The sequence below is a fragment of the Coturnix japonica genome, chromosome 10, assembly GCF_054131305.1.
Source record: "Coturnix japonica strain WE chromosome 10, WE-NBRP24, whole genome shotgun sequence".
NCBI lineage: Eukaryota > Metazoa > Chordata > Aves > Galliformes > Phasianidae > Coturnix > Coturnix japonica.
Window position 1 is genome coordinate 7,119,469 of NC_140672.1, and position 23,073 is coordinate 7,142,541.

Here is a 23,073-nt window from a genome sequence, read left to right on the forward strand (position 1 = left end):
CAGGACATTCTTGACATGTTTGGTGATTTTCATGGCAAAATGAGATACATTTACATCAAAAGCAATGGGAATTTTCCAGACATCACTGTGCTAAATTGCAGTAATACACTTCTATTGTAGAAACTAGTAAGGCTCGTGGGGGAATAGGTGTAAGACATAGTGACCATACTGAATGTGCTTTTAGCACTCCTTTACTTTCCACAGTACTTACCCTGAATGCCGACCTTTGATTTGGCAACATCACTGCCAATATCACAGGTATAGAAACCTGCATCTGACTTCTCAAGGTCATGGATAAGGGGACATAGGGTCTTCCCAGACTGTACCAGCTCATACTTGTTGCCAGAAGTGAGCACAACACCGTCCTTCTTCCACACTGGTTTGACCTTCTCTTTAGAGACTTCGCATTCCAATTTAATCACACCCTGCTCCTCACCAAAAACATCATCCAAGGACTTTACGAAGACAGCAGGCTTCTCTGCAATTAAAAGGGCAAAACAGAACAATGTGATACAGAAGTTGAGACATTTCCAGTTGCTTTCAGATTTTTAAAGAGGGATAAATAAATCTTTACCAGTACTGATGACATCAATATAGAACCTAAAGTGGTTTCATGTCTGTTGACTGAATGCACTTTATGGAATTCTGAACTAATCAGTAGGAGAATACAGGGAACAGGAGGGACAGCCTGCATTACTGTGGGTGGGACTGATATCATATGAAATTATTGGGATGCAGCTCTTCTAAAGCTGGAGAGCTGGCATTGCCCTCACGTGGAGCAGAGCTCATACAGCAGGCCACAGGATTAAGAGGATTAGCTGCTGAACACTTTTGATTTTCCTGTTTTATTGACTCCTTTTATCTATCTTCTATTTCACACATCAGATGTTTATACTGGGGAAAAAACTTCCACCAAATGCAAAAGAAAGGAGAAAGAGGAAATCCTTCAAACTCTGAGCGCATAGAGTAAAAGAGCTTAATTGCTGGGGAGAGCAGATTAGAATCACAGTACCCTTAGAATTGGAGGAGACCCTTAAAGGCCATCTAGCCCAGATCCCCTGCAATAAAAAGGGACATTCACAGCTAGATCAGGTTGCTCACAGCCTGGTCATTAGTCATCCCAGAGGCAAAACACACATTGAATGATCTCTCCTTCAGTCATAAATCCTTGGAGACAACAGCATTGACACTGCATGTTACTGAAGCAGTAAAAGAAACTGCTCTTGTAACTCTCCTTGTGCTAAATAAAATGATGATAAAAAGCAATGGAATGCTTTGGCAGGACACCAAAACCATCCTCCTTCCTTGATATCTGCTGCAATGGAACCTTCCACTGGAAGAAAGCCTCTGATGACTTGTCACCCCAGAGAGGTCAGCTTTAGAAGCAGGACTGCTGCACAATAGAATGAACTGGAGCTCCTTAGCATCTCTTACATCCAGGAGGGGTGTGATCAGACCCACCTATCACCTTCAGGCGCGCTTTCTGACACTTTGTCTGACTTCACTGTCACTGTGCCAGCATCCTCAGGCTTAACCTGCTTCATTGTCAGTGTGCAGCAATTGCCAACGTTCTTGATGTCATTGTAATTGTTGGTGTAAAGGAGGTTGCCATTCAGGAACCATTCCACGTCCTCGTCATCATGGGACAGCTCACAGGAGAAGACAGCAGAGCTCTCTTCTTCAATTTCCACATCCTGCAGGTGCTTCGTTACTTCTACATTGCGGGCTGTGGGGAAACAAGGTGAACTGTTACCACTGTTACTATAAATCATACTGGGATGTGGTAGAATGGTAGGACTAGATGATCTTTGTGTAATCTTCTCAGTGAACATTATACGTTTATAAATTTAGCAGGAGAGAATGGCAGAAATCAACCCCAAGAAGAGAAATCTGAGGTGAAATAGGACATGGAAGAGGTCACCCTCCCTGCTCATACCTTCAGCTGTCAGCGTGGCCTCAGTCTCTGCAATTCCTGCCTTGCACTTGTACACACCAGCATCATCGGGCTTCAGCTTCAGAATCTTGAGCTCTGCTGAATGCTTATCCCTCTTGATCTTGTACTTCTCAGAGGGCTTGATGAGTGTGTGGCCCTTGAACCATTTCACAATTTTTGGAGAAGGCCTGAAGTCACAGGACAGGATGACAGAATGACGTTCCAAAGCTGTCTTGTCCTCCAACTTCCTGGTGATTTCTATATGGTAATCTGCAAAGCAGGGGTGGAAGAGAAGAAAGGATGAGGACAATTGGAAGAAGAGGAAAGTCTCTTGCGTGTATTCCATTCCAATTAATGTCATGTTCACAATGGTTCTTTGAACCACTCTAAAGATAAAACAAACGATTGTCTATAGGGAATGCCATTGACTACATTTCTATAAAGTAATACTGTATATTATCTACCAAATGCAAGGTCCAGCTCTTGTTCTGTGCTCCCACAAAACAAATTGCTCCCAATTGTTGAGGCTTTTATTCAAATAAGAGTGAGTTGAGTTGAATAAGAGTGAGTTGAAAATATAACAAGTACTTTAGGATGTGAATGGAGACTCTTACGCTGGGGACAACAGCAGATAAAAAGCCTGCAAGTTTCTTTCAGATGAAATCAATGACAAACTGCTTCAAATTTAGGTGCTACCAAACTTAAACTTGTCTAGTTCAGAAATACAATTAATTTCACCTGATCTGACTTCTTTGGTATAGCCAAGGACAAAACCTCAGCTCTGTAGATCTGAATAGTAAGCACATCACAGCTATTCAAACAGATCTTTTACTGAGATGCAGCTGTCTCATTGATTGTCCAACGGCTTTGAACTGGAAATGGAGCAGACCCTCCAGACACACACACAATATTTCAAAGACCCCAGTGAAGGAAGGCTGTACGTTAATTAATTCTTCATCTTCATGATGTAAACCAAGCCTGGATATGTTACCTCTGACAAGCAGATTGGCTGTGGATTTTGATTTGCCAATTGAGAACTGAATGGTGCTTGTCATATCAGTGGTGGTTTTTGGTATGGTCAGCCGGTGGATGGTGCCTTCTTGCTGCATAATCAAGTTTCTGCCAGCCTGTAAGACTTCCCCACGTAGGAATACCACTTGGGAGGTTTCACAGAAGGAATGGATATCTCGCATTCAAATTTGGCTTCTTCAGGCTCAGTCACATCCTCATCACACAGCTCCTTCACTAGATTAATGGATTGCTCTTTAAGAAGGATGGAACAAGAGAAAGCAGAGATTTAGAAGGAATGTAAAAAACCCTTACATTATCACCCCACTTACTCACGTCAGCATTACTGCACATGAACACTACACCTATCAGCTCAGAATGCCTTAAAACATCATTAAAAAATAATAGAAAGAAAAGAATGTTGTTAAGAAGTCAGAGAATAAGACTGACAACCTGAAAAGAGCCCAGATCTTCTGATTCCCAGTCCAACATCCAAATCAAACCATGACCTTCCCATCCCGATATCAAACTCCTCGCATTACGAAATGGAAAAGAGGTTCAATGAAACACGGACATTGATAATTACTTTGGTTAAATACAGCAACTTAGCTCTGAACAACAAGTTTTCACCTAGTAAAGGTCTCTGTAGCTCAAATGTAATGACTCTACTTAGGAGAAATTCATTTTCCAGGAAGTTCTTGCCCTTATAATGTTAACAGTGGCAAAGGTGGGGACTGAACTCTTGAGTAGTGTGCTAACTCAAATGTCTCCGTTTTCTTTATCACACTTAACATCATATATATACCCTAACATTGTATATATTAAAAAAAAAAAAACCAACCCTGTGCTCTTTTCAAACAGCAAGAGAAAATGAAGAAAAAGTCAAGCTATGTTTTTTATCCCTCAACGTTCAAACACAAATCTGAAGTCTAAACGTAGAAAATCAACCTCCTAAGAAAATAATCTGTTTTACTTAGCGAAAGTAAATTGCAAAAGAGAAGCTGGATATTTTGTGGGCAGAAAGGTAGGTAGGTAGAAGTTTTTATTTCTGTGAAAGGTCCTGGTGGTGTTTAACTTCCTTGAAATTAAAGCAAAGGATGTTAGCTCATTTATAACATAATTTAATCAAAATTGTCATGAGAAGCATAATTACCTTTAACTGAAAGATGGGCACGAGATTCTGCCTTTTCTGCTAGAGATTTTATTTCTGCTGCATCCTTGACTTGGACACGTGTGTAAGTCAGCGAGTAGCTCTTTCCTGAAGCAGAGAACCACAGAGTCACTAAGGCTGGAAAAGACCACTAAGGTCATCTAGTCCAACCGCCAGCTCATCCCTACCAAACTGTGCTCTTGAGAGCAAACCCACAACTACACTTGGCTTCCTTGAGCAAAGAGCTCTGAGGCACGTGGCCAGGCTGAGCATCATCCATCTGGTTTCACAGCATCACTGCCTGTTCTCTCATGTCAATGAAACCACACATTCCTCCACGTCCACATCCCCACCAAAGCGTAATCTAAACATGGCTTCTACAAGGACTGACCAAATGTGGCCACCGTCACCTTCAAAGTACCTGATACAGAAGGATCACACTCACTGTCAGACAAAACCTCTTTGGAGAGGTGAACTGACTGCGCTGTTCACCCCCACTTTGGAAATAACTGCACTCATTTCCTACCTGCTCCCGGCAGTGTGGGATGGTGGGATAGCATCACACTTCCCACACTAAGCATCCCACCATGTCACTTGTTCCACCCTAACCTCAGTCCCAAAACAAAAGGGGAACTCCCTTCTGAACCTTCTTCATTTCAGATGTCTTATATGCTTGATCTCCAACCCACCCCCCACTCAGGAGAAAGATCCCCCTCTTACACCCTACCATCTTGCCGCATACTGATGTTGTCATCAGCCTTCAGCTTGTTGTCATCTTTGTACCACTGGCTCTGAACCTCATCGTGTGAAATCTCACAGACAAAAGATGCACTCCCATATTCATTCACTTCCACATCTTCCAGTGCTTTAACAATCTTGATATCTCCAGCTGTGAAACACTAGAGATATATTTGTCAGGGTATTTCCAGAACTGAGTGCAGCATCTTTTCCTTACACATATTTGCATAGAAAATAAGTAGGATTATGTTTTATTCTAAACCATCATCCATTCCTGAGTCATTTCTCTCTTCAACACAGTCAATGCATTATTGCCATTGAACTAAAAGATAGACTTACTAGCTACAATGGAGCTCCCTGCAAACAGTTTTCATGGAAACCAGAATCTCATTTATTCTAAAACCTTTCAAGCAAAATTAAGGGTAGAAAAACAATAGAACTGAATGAATCTTTAAGGTCATTTAGTTCCAGTCCCCCTGCTATAGGCAGGGACACCTCCCTCCAGACCAACTCTTCTCCTCAGGGTCAAGGCTTCTCTCAAATCATTCTCCTCTAAGCCTGTGCCTGTGCTTGGGATTGCCCTGACCCAGGTGCAGGGCCTTGTACTTGGCCACACTCAAGTTCATGAGGCTGCCAAGGGCCCACCTCTCCAGCCTGTCCAGGTCCCTCTGAGTAGCATCCCTTCCCTCTAGCACATCAACAGCAAGTGCCTCAGCTTGGTGTCATCTGCAAACTTGCTGAGGCTGCATTTGATTCCACTGTCCTTGTTGCCTACAAAAATGTTAAATAACACTGGTCCCAACACCACCCTCCACCTGGACACTGAACTATTGACTGCAGCTCTCTAAGTCTGACCATCCAGACAGTTCCCTATCCTGCAACTGGTCCATCCATCAAAACCATTTTTCTCCAGTTTGGTGACCAGGATGTCATGCAGGACAGGATCAAATGCTCTGCACAGGTCCAAGTAGATGATGTCAGTTGCTCTCCCATTATCCACTGATGCTGTTACTCCATCATGAAAGGCCACCAAGTTTGTCAGGCATGGCTTGACTTTGAGGAACCCATATTGGTTACCACCAATCTCCTCATCTTCATTTTCCAAACTATGCCAAGGAGAACTAGACAGAACTCTACAATGTCGTGTCACTACAAACCTGTCTGAATCATTGGCTTCTCTGCATGCTCATCACTAGTCTCTCCTTAGCTTGTGTGCCCACAGTGTATAGGGAATGTCAGCCACAAATCTTACCTAGGGGACATCTTTGCTTCAAAGTCCCTTGAACATCACACAATCCCTTTTAACTCTCCAGGTCTGCACTTATTTGTGTCAGAATCAGACCATATTTCTGTGCTGCTATTTCCCTTTCCTTCTGAAGGGCCTGGATACAACTTGGATTAACCAGAGGAGCAGAGTTCCTGCATAAAACAGCCTGTACTGAAACAGCAACCCAACCTGGTTGCAGACTGAGAGAGAAAATGAGAGTTCACCACCTGTGAATAATGAGACTTCTCTTATTTCCCTGGGAAGTAATGCCCACTTTTTTACTTTGACGGAGCTCCTTCCCATCATAGAAGGGAAAATATCAAGTCAAATCTACATTAGTCCTTCCATCTCTGCACTCAGCAAAGGGAGCCTTCAGATCTATGCTTAATTCACCCAATTCCCTAGAATTAATGGAACTGTACTTACTGGAACATATGCTGAAGCTTAAGCACAGTGCAGTGTTTTCAACATGTAGGAATGGCTATAGAACATGCATAAATTCTGGCTGACCTATGACAGCTTAAAGCACTGCGGAGGACTGTTAACAAGCCCGTTTGGACATCACCTTGAATAAATGACGTTATCCCCAAGTAAGGGAAGGAACAGCTGAGCACCGGGGAGGTACACAAAGGGCCAGAGCAAATTCTCACACTGTCAGGTGCAAAGAAAACTGAGATTTCACCCTAAAACCCAGTTCACAACAAGGCTACAAAATCCTGGCTGAGAATTTCTGAATGCTCACCAGTTGTTTCCAGCTCGAAGGTCATCTTCTGGCCAGCAGCCTCGCAGATGTATTCTCCAGCATCTTTCTTCTCCAGCTGCTCCACAACCAGACGCCGTGTTTTGCCCACACATTCCAGTTTGAACCTTCTGGAGGAGGCAAGCAGTCTTCCATCCTTGTACCATTTTACTTTGGTTGTATCCTGTGCTACTTCACAGCTGAGGGAGGCACTTGCTGCCAGGGCAGCACTCACCTCTTTCTGCACCTGCTCCTGGTTTATAAACACAGGTTTTGGCTCTGAGGGAAGAAAAGAAAAACAGAAGGACTGAAATGAGACCATCTTGCAGGTTTGTATGTACAGGTTGGAACAGGTTTAGGTTACCACTTGTGCCCAAACTAATAGCCTTCACTAGAGAATATCAGCTCTTCTGTTGAAACAAAGTGTCAAATCTAGGCAAGAAAGAACCTAGGAACTGAAGGAACCAAGAGGGTCCTTGAACACCATCCCATGGTTGCAAGTCACTATGCAAACATATTGAACCCAAAAGAACATCTGTCCTGCAGGCAACCAAAACCTGAGTTCCTTTTACTTAAGACCCACTGTGAAACATCAAAACACATAAACATGTGATAGTCAAACCACTGGCTGCCTTTTCATGACCCAGAACAGTACTCCTGGCTTCCTGAACAGACTCCTCATGGCCTCTACCACTGCCACAACTGTGACTGTCAAAGGCACAAAGGAAATATGCTCACCAACGCAGTCCTTTGTTCTTTGTGTGTGATTTGCAGATATCTATTTTACTTTGAGCTCTGGGAATAGTCAGCTCTACCAGGTCTCTTACTGTGAGTAGCAGACTCACCTATCCAGATGCAGCCTCCAACATAAAGGCATAGTAAAAAGGCAGTGTACTACTAGGAGAAGTTCCTGCTTCTCCTGCCATGAAAGGCTGCACGTAGAACATGCACTCCAGCCTCACTGCACATACTTATCTTAGTCAAATGTTTCGGTGAACAAGAATTACAGTTTGGGATCTCAGGCACAGGAGAGATTTGAATAATATCTTGAACACTGCTTCCATTGTACATATATCAGTAATTATTATTCTACAGACAGACTGAAACAGGTCTTTGTGCCATACTAAAACCAAATACTTGCTACAAACCCAGGCAATCAAGTATAGGGGAAAAACCTCAGCACAGACTACTGCACCTGGATCACTGTATAATAGAAACTAGATTTTACTTTACTGTTCTCTGCTGTATTTCAGACAACACCTGTCTTACCTGTGACACGAATCTTGAAGGTGAGTTTCTGGCCAGCAGCCTCGCAGCTGTACTCCCCTGCATCTTTCTTCTCCACCTGGCTCACCACCAGCCGACGCTGTTTGCCCTCTGACTCCACCCTGAACTTCTTGCACCAGGTGATCAGTTTCCCCTCCTTGTACCACTTCACCTCCGTCTTCTCCTGGGCCACCTCGCAGCTCAGCGTGGCATTTTCTGTTGGTGCAGCCTTCACCTCCTTCTGCACCTTCTCCTTGTTGATAAAAGCATCTTCTGCTTCTGGAATTTAAGGCAAACGGGCACATTTAAGACATGAATCTTTTCTACACAGCCTTCCCCAAATGCCCAAATTAGTCTTTGGACTGTACCGTTGAGGACAGCTTTCCCACTCACATTTCCTGACAGTGCTATGAACTGAATGCCAACATCTGAACTATATCAATTGCCAGTGAAGAACTTCCTCCCTGCCAGACCAAAACAGCTTAGATAGCCCTAAACTTGTTTTCATTTCCACCAGTATCATGTTCCAAAATCTTCAAAAATTAAAAAACACCCCTTTCCCCACTGTCCAGCAGCACACCAGCATACGCAGTCATTGAAAAGTCTGTTTCATACAAGGGGACAGGCATTAAATTGTCCAAACAAGCTGACAGCTGTAAGTTGCTTTGCCAGCAAAAGCCAGGTGAGGGTCAAGGTTAAATTCTGTTTGTAATTAAGTCATAGTGAGGAAATGTATTTTTCTCACCTACATATTTCTGAAAACAATTCTAATATCTCCTGAGTTTTCAGAGGCAGTAATAAAATGGTTTCCCCTATGGAATCATAGAACGATTTGGGTATAGAAGGAAGCTTTAAAGATCATCCAGTCCAACCTCTTGCCGTGGTCAGGGACATCATTCACTAAATGAGGCTGCCCAGGGTCCCCATCCAGCCTGGCCTTGGACACTCCAATGATGAGTCACCCACAACCTTCACCGGACAATCTGTTCCAGTGTATCACCACCCTCATCATAAAGAACTTTTCTCATGTCCAAACTGAGTCTACCCTCTTCACTTTTGAAACTATTGCCCTTTGTTATGTTGCTACAGACCCTGGTAAAAAGCCTTTTTCCACTTTCCTATCAGACTCTCCTAATAAATAGAACGCCTGTCTTCCTCCATTTTGGAAAGAAAAGCACCAGCTTGAAGCCTTTCTATTTTTAAGCATTTCTTTTGTACCTGCTATAGAGAAGAAAACAAAAGAAAATACAGGAAAACCTTTTTAGTTGCAGGTTTCTTTAATTTAATAGAAACCACCAGTGCCGCCTTCTAGCATTGTGACCAAATGCTGTCTCTGAGACTATTTAGGAAGAAGCATTTGCAGGGGTGTGCTTGTGCCCTGAAGATATCTTTAATATTCTTTAATTTCCCCTGAAATTATTGACTTCTCATTTTGCTATCATTGCATCTACTTGAGATCCCCAGGGAAATTCCCCAGTTATTTCCAGTCTGTCTTAAGCTGAGGCTACCCAAGTCCTAAGTGTTCATAGCTTCAGAAGGCAAACAAAACAGTGCATGAAATAAACAGAATTTAAGCACCGTCTACATCACTGAATGCTGGGGCTGAATGTGTCAAACCACTTAACTTTCCCCTCCTTCTTTGTTGGGGGATTCAATACAGTCGAAACAATTTCTCTCACCTGTGACATGAATCTTGGTGAGTCTTCTCCTGGGCAAGCTCAGCGTGGTATTTTGAGTCAGTACAGCCTTCACTTCCTTTTGTACCTTGTCCTTGCTTGTAAACACGTCTTCTTTCTCTGCAGGGACATCAGAACAGTCAAACCGTTTTGCTGTAGTCTGCTGTAGAGCTTACTCCAGTTCCCCGTTTTCACTATACTTGCCCTTCACAGGGAGCATCGTGATGCCTCATTAAGACAGGAAAACACTTTCCTCTCTATTTTGCCTTCATGCGGGGGGGGCACAGTGTAAGGCAGCGGCTTTGAGGGGGGTGTTGGGGCTGTTTGGCACTGGGGGGGGGTTATTGGGTTATTGGGTGCCCCACCCCCACACACAATGGGGTGTTAATGTGGGGGGGGGGCTTAAATCAGTTGCGTTCCCTATAGCGCCGCCCCCCCCCCCCATTAACCCCCCCCTTTATCCTCACGGCTGAGCCCCCCCCCCCTCAGCGCCCCATTCATCTTGATGGAGGGGGGGGGGGGTTTGGCACACGACCCCGGCGCGGCTTAAGGCACATCGTCGACAACACCACCCCACCAACCCCACCCGGGGGGGGGAGGGGGGCGATGTGGGGAGGGGGGGGGGTTGCGGGGTTGGGGGAGGGGGTGGGCAAAGCGCAATATGGGGGGGGGGGTCACAAATTGGGGCGTGGTCTTTACCTGGAGGGCAGCGGCTGCACAAAGAGCCCGCGGGGGTCGGAGAGCAGCACTTTGGCTGGGGGGGGGGGTCCACGGGGTCCGGGGGTAATGCTGCCCCACCCCCTCCCCTACCCCACCCCCCACTGCCGACCCCCCCCCGCGTTGCCCCCCCGCCCCAACGTCAGCTCCTGCGGCAGCTCCTCGTCGCTCTCCTCCTCCTCTTCCTCGTCTGGGGGGTCAATATGTGGGGGGGGGGGTCCCATCGGGCAGCGGCAGCTCCGCCGGCTCCGATTGGCTGAGCCGCAGTGCGCGGGAGCGGCTGTTGTGTGCCGGTCGGTGGAGGGGCGGCTCTTCATGGAGCTGCCCCGCAGCCAACAACAGCCTGAATGAGATCCTGGAGTCCCAGACGCTGGAGGATGAGCTGGGAAAGAGCAGAGGCTCCCCACAGAAGGGCAAATCACGTCTGATAACGTGAGTGTGGAGCACAGCCAGCCCCTTCCTCACATGTGTGGGGCTTCCACGTTCCTCTGTGCCCATTGCAGTGTGCCACCCCAATCCTGCTGCCCAGCCAGGAGTGGATGGGATGAGCAGGTTGGGATGCACAGAGCAGTGCTCAGACATTGCTGGGACATTTGTGCACTGCTGTTGAGCTTCCCTTTGTGCAGCAGGGGAGAGGATGGAGGTTTACAGGTGGATGGTTGTTCTTTCTATGGCATTGCACAGGTGGTAGAACCTTGTCCATTCCCAAACTTATTCCAGGGCATGCAGGAATTTGTGCAGTTGTAGTTCCTGAATTGTGCTATTTAAAACCCTCCTGTAAATGGGGATGTTTTGTAATGCCTGCTGGGGCTGCAGGCAGCATTGCCTTCCTCCTTAGGGGGCAGGTTTAATCACAAACCTCCCTATTTCCTATCACAAACGTCCTACAAACCATGTCTGGGCATTGCTGTCTCGGCCTGGATCTCAGCTCCTGAGACTGTCAGATGTGAAGCAGCAGCAGCTGGGACAGGGCTGGCTCTGTGTGCCCTCTGTGGGTCTGTGGGCACAGAGTGGGGCAGAGGGATGACTGTGAGAGGGAGGAATTGCCCAGCCACTAGAAAGAGGAAATCAGCTGAAAAGGGGAGATTTGAGAAGCACTGAGGCTGTGGCTGCTTTGACATTAAGAAGAAACCAAGCTGTCACTGTGCAGATGGGAACTCCAGTAGGAGAGCTGTGGTGGCTTTACAGATGGCAGACAGCAGCTGGAGTGTAGAGCCAAGGGTAGGGGGGGGATCTTCCTCTTAGCAATGCCATGCAAAGAATGATGCAGACTCCTGCAGGGTCGGCTTTGCTGTGTGACCCTGGGTGGAAGCAGCTGGAAGGTCTCAGCCCTTCTGCGTTATCCCAGGAGCTGGGGCAGTGCTCGGTCTCATCCCACCTCTGCTAATAGCAAATGCAGAATCCCTTATCTGAGTGCCCTTTTCTCTCATGTAGAGTCACCGACCCTGGGAAGTTCACAAAAAGTTTGGGTGTTGTGTTGAGGGATGTGATTTAACTGGGAAGTATTGGTGATGGTTGGACTGGATGATCATAAGATCATCCAGATCATAAGATCTGAGATCATAAGATCATAAGATCATCCAGGTCTTTTCCAACCTTGAAAATTCTATGGAGTTGTAGCAGATTGTGGGGGTGTAGGTGTGGTATATATATGTACACAGATGGGAATATCCGTATGGAAAAGATAGATCCATGTGTGTTCTGGGCTGCACTGAAAAAGGGGTGGCCAGCAGGAGAGGGAGGTGATTGTCCCCTCCTGCTCAGCTCTTGTGAGGCCCTATTTGCAGCACTGTGTCCAGGCCTGGGAAGGATGTGGAGCTGTTGGGGGGGGTCCAGAGGAGGGCCACTGTGATGATCAGAGGGCTGGAGCAGCTCTCCTATGAGGGAAGGTGGAGGGATCTGGGCTTGTTTAGCCTGGAGAATGGAAGGCTGTGGGGAGACCTCATTGTGGCCTTTGAGTACTTGATTGGAGCGTATAAACAGGAGGGGGAATGGCTGTTTATGAGGGTGGACAGTGATAGAACAAGGGGGAATGGTTTTAAACTGAGACAGGGGAGGTTTAGGTTGGATCGTAGGAAGATGTTTTTCGCTCAGAGGGTGGTGACGCACTGGAACAGGTTGCCCAAGGAGGCTGTGGATGCCCCATCCCTGCAGGCATTCAAGGCCAGGCTGGATGTGGCTCTGGGCAGCCTGGTCTGGTGGTTGGCATCCCTGCACATAGCAGGGGGTTGGAACTGGATGATTTTTGGGATCCTTGTCAACCCAGGCCATTCTATGACTGTACAGTTCCATAGTGGAACAAATATAATATGCTAACTATGTAAAACATGGAGTCAGACCTGTGTGATTTGTCCACACCAGGAGGTGATTAGAAAACAATTTGTAAGCTACAAAGCTGCTTGCTGGAAAGGAAAAGAAAATAAAACTACAAGAATAAGGGAAAACATTTCTTCCTGAAAATAGGAAGAATAATGGACCTGACATGAAATTTGGGTGAAGCTGCCTGATTTTATGAAGCTATTCCCATTGTTTTCTTGGTGCTGTGTTTCCCAGATGAGTGGTTTCTGGCTGTGCTGCAGCACCAGTCTGCATGTGAACATCAACTCTATTCACCATCTGGGAAGATTAGGACTTCCCTTCTCCCACCAGCACCACTGAATTACAGTTACTCAGTGGTTAAACAAAGGAATCCTTAAAGAAGGGTTTACAGCTGTCGTGTTATCTGAAGTGCTTGGGGCATTCTGATGCTATTAAGCTCTATGTATTAACAAGTTCAAAAAGAAAAGGTAGGCATCTGATTGTTGTGACAGTTTCTAAGTGATTTGGAAAGCTGTACCACCCAACCACTCCTTCTATTTGATGGAGGTGACAAAGCTCAGTTTAATTTCTGACTGCTGTTTAAATTCTGAAGCTGGAGCTGGTTCCTGGAGCAGAAAAAGCTCGGAAGCTGTCCCTCCTACAAGCAGGCACCTCTGAGCAAAATATGACATCTCGATTTCTGATGGTAAGGTCAGGAGATCTGATTCCAGCGTCTAGCTTTCGGCTTCATGCTGTGTTAGTGGGACCTTTGGCATCTAGCACTGACTAACAGCAACTGACAGGCTGGTAACAGTGCACCCCAAAGCAGTTATGTGTCTGTTTATGTTATGAGGGAAAATGGTATCGCATTGAGATTTCATGTTTTTACACTTTGCAGATCTAACTAGCTGCTGGAAGAATCCTGTACGCCATGTTCACACCATTTTCAATGAGCTGGATGAGTCTGTTGTTGGCATTTTAATGCCATTTACCAGGCAGGCACTATGTATGGAGTATTTGGCTCTCTCTACAGTCATGAATATTTGAGTATCTTCAACATGTGGCTCATTGCTTCCATTTCAGGCTGCCCAGAGAAGCTGTGGATGCCTGTCCTTGGTGTTGAAGGCGAGGTTGGATGGGTGATGGGCAGCCTGAGCTGGTTAGTGGGCAGCCAGCCCATGGCAGGGTGTTTAGAACTGAATGATCTTGATGTTTTCTTCCAACCCAAGCCCTCCTGTGATCCTATGATTCTGTGATTTCATTCAGGTTTATTGAGATGAGTTCTCCTAAATGCGCTGTTCTCCATATGATTATAATTGGAGTCTAGATGGCTGACTGAAACCAGACACCAAACTTTCTGATGGCCAAAATGAAATGAAATCAATCCTTGACTGTGTCAGTAGTCTGAAACTAGAGCCCATCAGGTAATTCCCAGCCTCCTGCCTGTATCAGTGGCTGCACACAGTGAAAAAGTCTGATGGGATTTTAACCTCTAAAATGTTCCAAAGCAACCAGAGGGTGAATATATTCACTATGCAAATACGTGCAGGAATAAGCTTGTCATGTATGTCCTCAGGTACCACAGTAGTTAATGGTGGGACTCAGTAGGTCATGCTGAAAGTTGAGTCTGCTGATCTTGAAGGTCTTTTCCAGCCTAAATGACCTTATGCTAATATTTCTGTATTTATTTCTGTTCAGCTCCCAGAAAACCTCCCACCCAGCCCCCAGCTGACCCCGTGGTGAAAAATAAAACAGAAAGCTCAGTGACGCTGGCATGGTCCCCTCCGAAGATGCACCTCCCCATTCCAATCCATGGCTACATTGTGGAACCCAATAAACTAACTGGCTTCACGTGGGTGAGTGCCACAAGTCTCATGTCCCCGTCCCAGAGTTCACGGTGAGCAATCTGTCTGAAGAGGCTGATGATCAGTTCCGAGTGTCTGCAGTCAATGCGCATGGACAGAGCCCGTCTCTGGAATTCCCAGGGAGCGTGCACCTTGGTAAGCACAAAAACCCCAATGGAAATGGGTCAGTGTGTGCTGAGCAGCTGTGTTGGTTCCCTAAAGATGCTTCCTTTGACTTTAAGGACAGTAGTGCATTAACACACCAAAGGATTTCCTTTATTCCCAGTTCTCCTATCTCCTATCAACCTCCAGATACCACTAAAGTGATACGAGTTATGTTTCTGTGACAGAGACATGAATATCCTTATCTTTTGATATGTCAGATGTGCAAGAGGCAGAACTTTCTGTAGCAGATCTTAAGCATAGAAGTGCTTCTTCAAGCACTCATGCAAAGGGAGAAGTAGAAATGTACCTATGATTTAATCTTCCATCTCTAAATGAGATACCAGACTTGCATCTAAAGAGCATTAAGACAAACGTTGTTCTTCCTCAGACCCAGTCCTGGCTGTGAAATCCCCCCTAACAACTGGTGAAGCTGTACCTGGAGGGGATGCCATGTTTACTATTGACCTTACAACAACGTGTTGCGGCACTTGATGCCTCAATGGTAAAGTCTTACAGGAAAGCGAGACCTGCATCATCAAGAGAACCCAAACTACTCCCAGCCTAATCATGGAGAACGTCCCCAAGAACGATGATGGAGCAGAAGTGAAATTTGTTGCCAAAAATGTTGATGTCAGCACCAAGATGAGAGTGAGAGGTATTTGCTTTGATCCTTCTCCTTTCCTCTTACAGTCAAGGCATAGTTGCTGTGATCTGATGATTAGAACTGGGGCTGCAGGCATTCACTGACTGTACCAAATACCTGAAATTGCATCACATGGACTGATGTGAGTCCTGGTAATGACCTAAACATGATAGCACTGAGTGTAGGGTAAGCCAATCTACCCAGCTGCTTGGTATCTGAACCAGATTGCTTCATGCCGGCTGATGAATGTCTGCAGTTCACAGCTCTTGGCCAGTGCATTCAGTCACCATGTTTACCACTGCATCACCATAGAGCAGTACTTTCAGCTCCAGGTTCAGACAGCCTTTCTGATTGCGCTGGAATAGTTTAGAAGTAGGGGAGCAATCATTCCAATAATATCTCTATCAATCAGCTTAGCATGACAAAGTAGAACAAATAAAGATTCATTATGGGAGGAGCTGTTTGTCATTGGGTGGAAACCTCTGCAGAAGCATGTTTAGAGCATTCTTAATCAGTAGAAGGAGATGTTTGGTTGATTTTTACTTAGTAAATCCTGTAAGAAGACCAAATGAAATATCTTGAATTGCTCAGCACTGACACAATGATGAGTGCAGGAACAAAAGGTGATACTTTTTCAGAGATGTTGCAGCAAACATTGACCACGTTAGCCTGATATCAATTGAAATAACGAGGCCTTTGCTCCTGACAGGTGCTGCAGTGAGATTTACCAATAAGAGCAAAGATGTAGAAAAGATCTGCGCTCGGCTGCGTGAGGAAGCCAAACTGCAGGCTGAGCTTTCAGACACAGGCGCTACTGTGGAGTGGATGAAGGATGGGAAGGAGCTCAAGGCCAGTGAAAATTATGAACTGCACATTGAGGGGAAGAAACACACCCTGAAAATTCACAGCGTCTCTATGGATGATGCTGGAAGTTGTCAGTGCATCTGTGAGGGGGATAAAATGCTCTATCAGCTTTCAGTGAAAGGTATGTGACAGTCTGGGCTGTCCTCTTCCTGCCCAGGGCCAGCAGACTGCATTCACCTGACTCCCCGACAGTCCAGCTGTTGTAAGACAGCATCTGGGGTGTTTTCAGTGGCTGTTTTGACTTGAACTGGCCAATCTGCTTTGTAGAGCCATTTGATTTCTGTGTTCTGTCCTGTGATTCGTCCCTAAGATATAGAGGAAGTCAAGGGAAAGAGAGGAAAAAGAGCATCCCAGCCTTCCTGCTCTTCTCTCAGGGTGGCCACGAGAGATGATGTAAAATGCTCTTTTTGTAGCAGTGATCCCAAATGTAGAAGAGACCTGTGAAGAATCACAGGGATGTTTACTTAGCTGTCATTCCATGGTGGGCTTTTTCTTGCACAGATGTAGAGAGAAACTGAACTTTCCCACGCAGGTCTCTGTTTTGCTGCAGGGTGTAGGTCTGATCTCTGAGATCCACATGCTGGGCCTTGATTGCAATAAATGAGAGCCCTTTGTTTGCTCCAGTGGAAGACTTTCCATTTCTGCAGTACCCTCTGCAGATGACACAGATGCAAATGCACCTTCTTCCCAGCAACAATTGCCTTTTTTTTTTTCACACTGAGTATGCATGAGGCTCTTCATCATCTTCTGCTGGCTTGTAACCCTTGTTGGTCCATGGAGAAACAACAAAGCCCTAGAGCAGTGTATGCACTTTGGCATTGGAGAGCTTACTTAATTGCTTCTTCTCAAAGAACGAACTGCAGAGAGGCATGGAGACAGCTCCAAACAGAATTGAATAATGGGACTAAATTTATGGAGAAAAGAACTTCCTGCCAAGGCTTGTCAGCTAGTCTTAATTTTGCTTTTCTTCTCTCTCTTTGTCATGTTAGCATAATATTTTGTACTGGCAGGTCTGCCCCCAGAATTAATTGAATTAGCTGATGGACTTTTCCATGTGCTTTGCACTGTAATGTGACTATCAAATGAGTAATCAATGCTGTTATTTTAAAACCTGTGTTGGCAAGCTGTAAGACAAACAACTGCTGTTGGTAGCTTGGTTACTGCAGAATCAGCTTTCGTGTATCTCATAGATAGGGAAGAGACCCTTAAGGGTCAGCTAGTTGGACTCCCCCCGCAATGAACAGGGGCACCGCAGCTCCATCAGGTGCTCTGAGCCCTGTCCAGCCTGACTTTGAACATCCTCAGGCTCACCAATCTTATACCCATGCCACACACTCGCAGTATTTCACCATTCAGCATCGCCACTTGTATCTTCTCTTGCTGTAAACCAGAGCTAGCTGGTAAATCGTCTGCTGTGCGGGTCAGCTGTGTCTCTCCCATGGGCATCACGTGGCTGCTGGGAGGCTCTGAAGAGCTGCAGCCAGAGGTGTGTCACCCGCTGGGCCTCGTGCCCAAAGGAGCCCACAGGAAAGTGTTGTTGCAGTTTGTCATGCACTGCACTGCCATGAGACTTGACGTGCCAGACATCCTCTGACACGTGACCTCCTGCATCCAGCCAGGACATCTGAGACGTCTCCTTCAGCCTGACGTGGCTGCAGTTTCACACTGGTTTTACTAAGGAAGGAGAAGGCACGTGGATGAAACTCTTTTCCTGCTCTTCCTGGCATTAGCTCATAGTACAAGTAAAGCACTGTCAGGTCAAGCCTGGAGGAGTAATGCTTGTCACTGACATGTTCCTGTTCAGGGTGGAGCTGGAGGGTAAAATAACACAAGAAATTGTCATTGAAATTCAATATCTGTGAAATTCAGCTGGCTGCATTCACAGAACCTGGCGTTAAGATCTGTTTTCTGGTTTCTATCTTGAGCCTATTTTCCATAACCCAGTCCTCAGTTATGAACTGAAGCTCTACTGAAAGCCTTTCGCTGTGTATGCTCATGCTGCAGTGCAGCGCTTGTGACCTTTAACAGCACATTCACGTTCCTCTGATCACAGGATCCTTAAGGTTGATTAAGACCCTCTAGTCCGACTGCTCACCCATCACCACCATGATGCTCACCATCAGCTAGCTAAAAACTCAGCAGAGATGATAGATCAAGCACAACACTGGATTTGGGATGGCTAGAGATTCCTAAGATATTGAAAGATTGCTTGCAGGTGATGTTGGCTCAGGTATTCATCCTGCATCCCACCTGCTGTTCTGTTTGGTTGAGAATCATGCATTCTGCAATTTCACTTTGTAATTCAAAGACTCTGGCTTTATCTGTTGAAAAACTGATCTAAAACAAGCCAAGAAGACTCCGTTGGAACTGGTTGATGCAGAACAAAGGCATCCCCAAAGGACAAGTTGCACTGTTTGATGAACATTATTGGATGAGAGCTAAGCTAAGATTTAAAAAGTTCTGGGGCTGTCTCTGAGCATCAAATACAGAGGAAGCCTGCATGATTCCCTGAGAATGGATACCTCCTACTTTGGTGTTGGGTTAAGGGAACACTAGCAGTAACTCCTATCACAAAATGTCACATGGCTCAGACAAAATGCCATCAAGAGGGCTTAATTAGGAGCACCAAATGGTCACAAGATGGTTTAGGGCAGGGAAGTAATCTATCTATGTGATATTGGTTGGTGCTATTAGTTCTTCACAGCTTGACTCTAGAGGGACTGTTCTTCTTTGGTCACCTAGTTTTAAAAGAATAGATGGCTCCTGTCTATTACAATTTTTAAGGCATTATTTGTTCACTGATGCCATAAATGTGCCTGGCATAGCAATTGGCCTTGGTGTATTCAGTGACTGAAAGCAACAGTTGTTGCTCTAAGAAATGCAGTACTAAGCTAGGTCTGCCTGTAGCTGACAGCCATCAGCTTGCTCCTCAGGCAGGTTCTGTGTGGATGGAATGAAGGGCATGAAATACTGATGTGCTCATCAAACTCTGCTTGTTAGCTTAGAGATAAAGTGTTGAATAGGTTTGTTCATGTATTGCAAACACGTTACTTAGCTGCCTTCATTTTAGCTTCAGAAGAACATGTGCAGAATACAGAATTGATTAAAAGAAATAAGAACTGTCTGCATAGAACTTACTCTTTCCTTACACAGGAGAATCAAACAGACGTTTGTATGTAAGTACCCCCAGAGGTGAAACTCGATCACCCAAATGTAATGAGCAGAGACATTACAATCAGTTCTAACTGTATCTTCTTGCTGTGCTGAATAAGCCTGAGTCAGGATGTAAACCACTTTCTCTTTTTTTCTTCAGATGAAGCCATTAATTCTGTCAACAAGCCCAAAACGACTCCAGAAATATCAGTCAGTCCTTCTGAAGACCTGGAGCTGGTGTGTGAGGTGTCAGCTGCAAGCGGAGCTGTCGTATGGAAGAAAGATCAAACAGAGGTGAAGCAGGACCAGAGGACAACCATCATCTCCCAGGGGATGCATCGCAAGCTCATGGTCAAAAATGTGACCCTGAAAGACCAAGGGAGCTACAGCTGTGAAACAAAAGATGACAAACCAAGATTCCAAGTGAAAGTCAGAGGTGAGAAAATGCTTGGAAACCCAGAGATAAAGGAACGCTTCATTTTGTGTGTCTTGCATTTGGAGGATCAACTGAATGCCTCTCTGATGCAAAACACTTTGGCTATAGGACTTTCTTTGTCATCTAGTGTCATAGCAACACTTTTCTACATGTGCTTTTCCATCCAGGAATGAATTACTGCAACAAACCATAGGCAAGGAGGGTAACTTGTGCAGCTCTTGTAGTCAGCTGGTGTCTGCAGGGTTACAGTGCAAGCGCACACCGGGCATGCAAGGAGTGAGAAAAGGGGAGGTGTTTGAAGAGATCTGGTTACAAAATTGGAAGGACACAATGAGGTGGAAAATGCCAATAATCAGACTCATAAATGGCCTGGGTTGCAAAGGCCCACGGTGCTCATCCAGTTCCAACCCCCTTCTTCCTATGTGCAGGGTTGCCAAGCAGCAGCCCAGGCTCCCAGAACCACATCCAGCCTGGCCTTGAATGCCTGCAGGGATGGAGCATCCACAGTCTCCTTGGGCAACCTGTTCTAGAGGGCCGTTCCCTTCCGATTTACTGGAAATGTAGAGAGACATCAGAAGAAAAAAAGAGAAGGGAGGAGGTTCAGCAGTGCATGCAGGTGTTCTAAATCTCATGTCCAAATCTGCTATCAGACTGCGAAATGTTTAGCTTTCTGATATGATATGATGTGATATGATAGGATATGATATGATATGAACTGATATGCCTATAATTTCCCAAGGCAAAATAGAGGGGAAAGTATTTTCCTGTCTTAATGAGGCATCACAATGCTCAATGTGAAGGGCAAGTATAGTGAAAACGGGGAACTGGACTTAGCTCTGCAGCAGACTACAGCAAAACGGTGTGACTGTTGTGATGTCCCTGCAGAGAAAGAAGACGTGTTTACAAACAAGGACAAGGTACAAAAGGAGGTGAAGGCTGTACTGACTCAAAATGCCACGCTGAGCTGCGAGGTGGCCCAGGAGAAGACGGAGGTGAAGTGGTACAAGGAGGGGAAACTGATCACCTCGAGCAAGAAGTTCAAGGTGGAGTCAGAGGGCAAACAGCGTCGGCTGGTGGTGAGCCAGGTGGAGAAGAAAGATGCAGGGGAGTACAGCTGCGAGGCTGCTGGCCAGAAACTCACCTTCAAGATTCATGTAACTGGTAGGAAACACATTTTGGTTGATATTCTTTGATTATTCCATAGTCTGGCTGTGGAAACGTCTGTGTGAACGTGTCCTCTTTATTCTGACATGAAACTGTTTTGGGGAGGATGAAAAGAAATGCTTACAAACATGCAGCTAAAATGATTATTTGTTTTTAACAGTGTTTCATCCAGCTCTTCCCCTAGGACTACTTTTATCATCAGCTGTCCATGGATGTCCAACTGTGATTTGTACAATGTGCAACACTGCTCTACCAGTTGATATTTCAACAGTAGTAGTTACAGATCTCTACTGTGGCTGCACTGAGAAGGTTTGGTTGTTGGTAAAAGTAAGAACTTTTAGTCAGAGGCATTGCACTTGCCTTTGGTTTGTTGAATCCCATGTTGACGACCATTCGTTCCATGTTCTGTAAATGTAATGACCAGTCATGAATCCATTGATACCTTTCTAATTGTACATTTCTCATTAGTCTGAGAGTTTAGCACGGAGGTAGATCTCTCACTCCAGCTGCAGTAGAGATTGCTCTGGTGTCAGTATATTTTGCACAAGATCCGGTAAATTTTAACTTAGACTCCAGATAGCCATGGGCACATCAGCTGCATTCGGAGTGACCATTAGTGAGCTGGCTGATGACGAGGGTTTGTCTTCTGTTTTATTTGTAGCTGCACTCTACAGGTTTTTGCTCATAAGTCAGCTTGTTCTCTGTTAACTTTACAGTTCTCGTCTTGTATTCTGAGCTGATTAGGACAGGGAATCTGTTTTCTCCTCTTCTTTCTTATGGCAGTGAACACATTGGAGCTTAATCCTGGTCAAGGTTTGGCATTTGATCAGCTATGTGGAGGAGCAACTGTACTGGGAGTCTACTGCCTTTCTGCTCACACAGACCTGGTGTCCTTGCAGGGCATAGCTTGCGTTCTGTTCCCTTGTAAAGGTTGCAGTCTTTGCTCTCTCCATCTTGGGGCATTCTGCTCCTTCAGTCCCTGGTGTGCAATATATCTCTGCTCCTGTAGTAGACAGTTTTGCTGCTGCCTGTGGTGTAGACTCTAAACCATCAGCTCTTACTATTCCCACACCACGTGGATGTGATTCTGGGGCCTTTGGATCTGTTCCGTGAGTTGTGTCGCTCATGCTTTTGGCTCAGGAAACTGGCAGTTTCAGCAAATAGTGGTTTACAGACAGGGTAGATTTGGGAGGTATCTGTCAGAGCAAATGAAACATGAACGTTGACAGAAAGACTATGGCAACAGCTGGAATCAACCAAGTTAATCCTCAGCAGCCAAAGCCAGCCCACGTCTTATTGCAGAGGTGTAGGGAGAAAACCCAGAAATGTAGTGCTTTTACACTTGAATTTTGCTAGCTGAGGGCTATTATTAGCTGTTTGCCTCAGAAACCAAAGGTTTTCTGTTCTCTTTCAGACCGGATGAGCTCATGGCTGCACAGGGTAATGTAATACCTCCTCCTCTGCCATACGTGGAGAGTGCTTGCTTAGCTACCGTTTCTCATGTGTACCACCGTAACATGACGTGCAAGTCCAGCCCTCACTGCAAAATGATGTGGTGTGAAAGTCAGGAGGGATTATGAGTACTCTTGGAGTGGTTGGCTCTTTCACTACAGAAATCCTCATCTTACTAGCTTCTCCCAAAGTGCAATGGCTTTCTGAGTCTTAATTTCTCCTCTAACCATTGCACTCAGAAAGCTTTTCAGGGTTCCTCTACCCCAGGGTTCCACTGGTAGCACAGAACAATCCCATTTTAAGGACATGTTGAATGTTAGGTGCTCAGTGTTGAGCATTATGGGACGCAGATTAGACCTTCTTGCTTAAAAGAAACAAGTGCTGCACACCTTGGAAGCCTATAGAAAACAAGAGTAAAAAGGGCTGATTCTGCCATCTCATTATCTCAGTATTTGTGGTGCATGCTGAAATCCTTATTTGAAGTGGGCCAAAGCTCCATTGCATTTGTGAGAAGTTTTGCATCACCTGGTTGGTCTAGGCCATGTTTGTTGTCTTGCTAA

The 23,073-nt window shown here is 45.5% G+C and overlaps 1 protein-coding gene and 1 long non-coding RNA gene across 2 annotated transcripts; both read right to left on the minus strand.

Moving 5' to 3' along the window:
- Nucleotides 1-2,671: 2,671 nt before the first annotated feature.
- LOC146759204 (obscurin-like) lies at nucleotides 2,672-7,106 on the minus strand. Its single transcript, XM_085510166.1, has 4 exons — nucleotides 6,839-7,106; nucleotides 4,819-4,990; nucleotides 4,095-4,199; nucleotides 2,672-3,196 (listed from the first exon to the last, which is right to left on the minus strand). The coding sequence occupies exons 2-4, from the start codon at nucleotides 4,829-4,831 to the stop codon at nucleotides 3,045-3,047; spliced, it is 270 nt and encodes an 89-aa protein (XP_085366292.1). The 5' UTR covers nucleotides 4,832-4,990; nucleotides 6,839-7,106; the 3' UTR covers nucleotides 2,672-3,044.
- A 1,010-nt stretch (nucleotides 7,107-8,116) lies between these two features.
- LOC146759205 (uncharacterized) lies at nucleotides 8,117-10,532 on the minus strand. Its single transcript, XR_014932237.1, has 3 exons — nucleotides 10,477-10,532; nucleotides 9,781-9,897; nucleotides 8,117-8,380 (listed from the first exon to the last, which is right to left on the minus strand). It is a non-coding gene; the product is annotated as an uncharacterized LOC146759205 (long non-coding RNA).
- Between the last annotated feature and the right edge of the window lie 12,541 nt (nucleotides 10,533-23,073).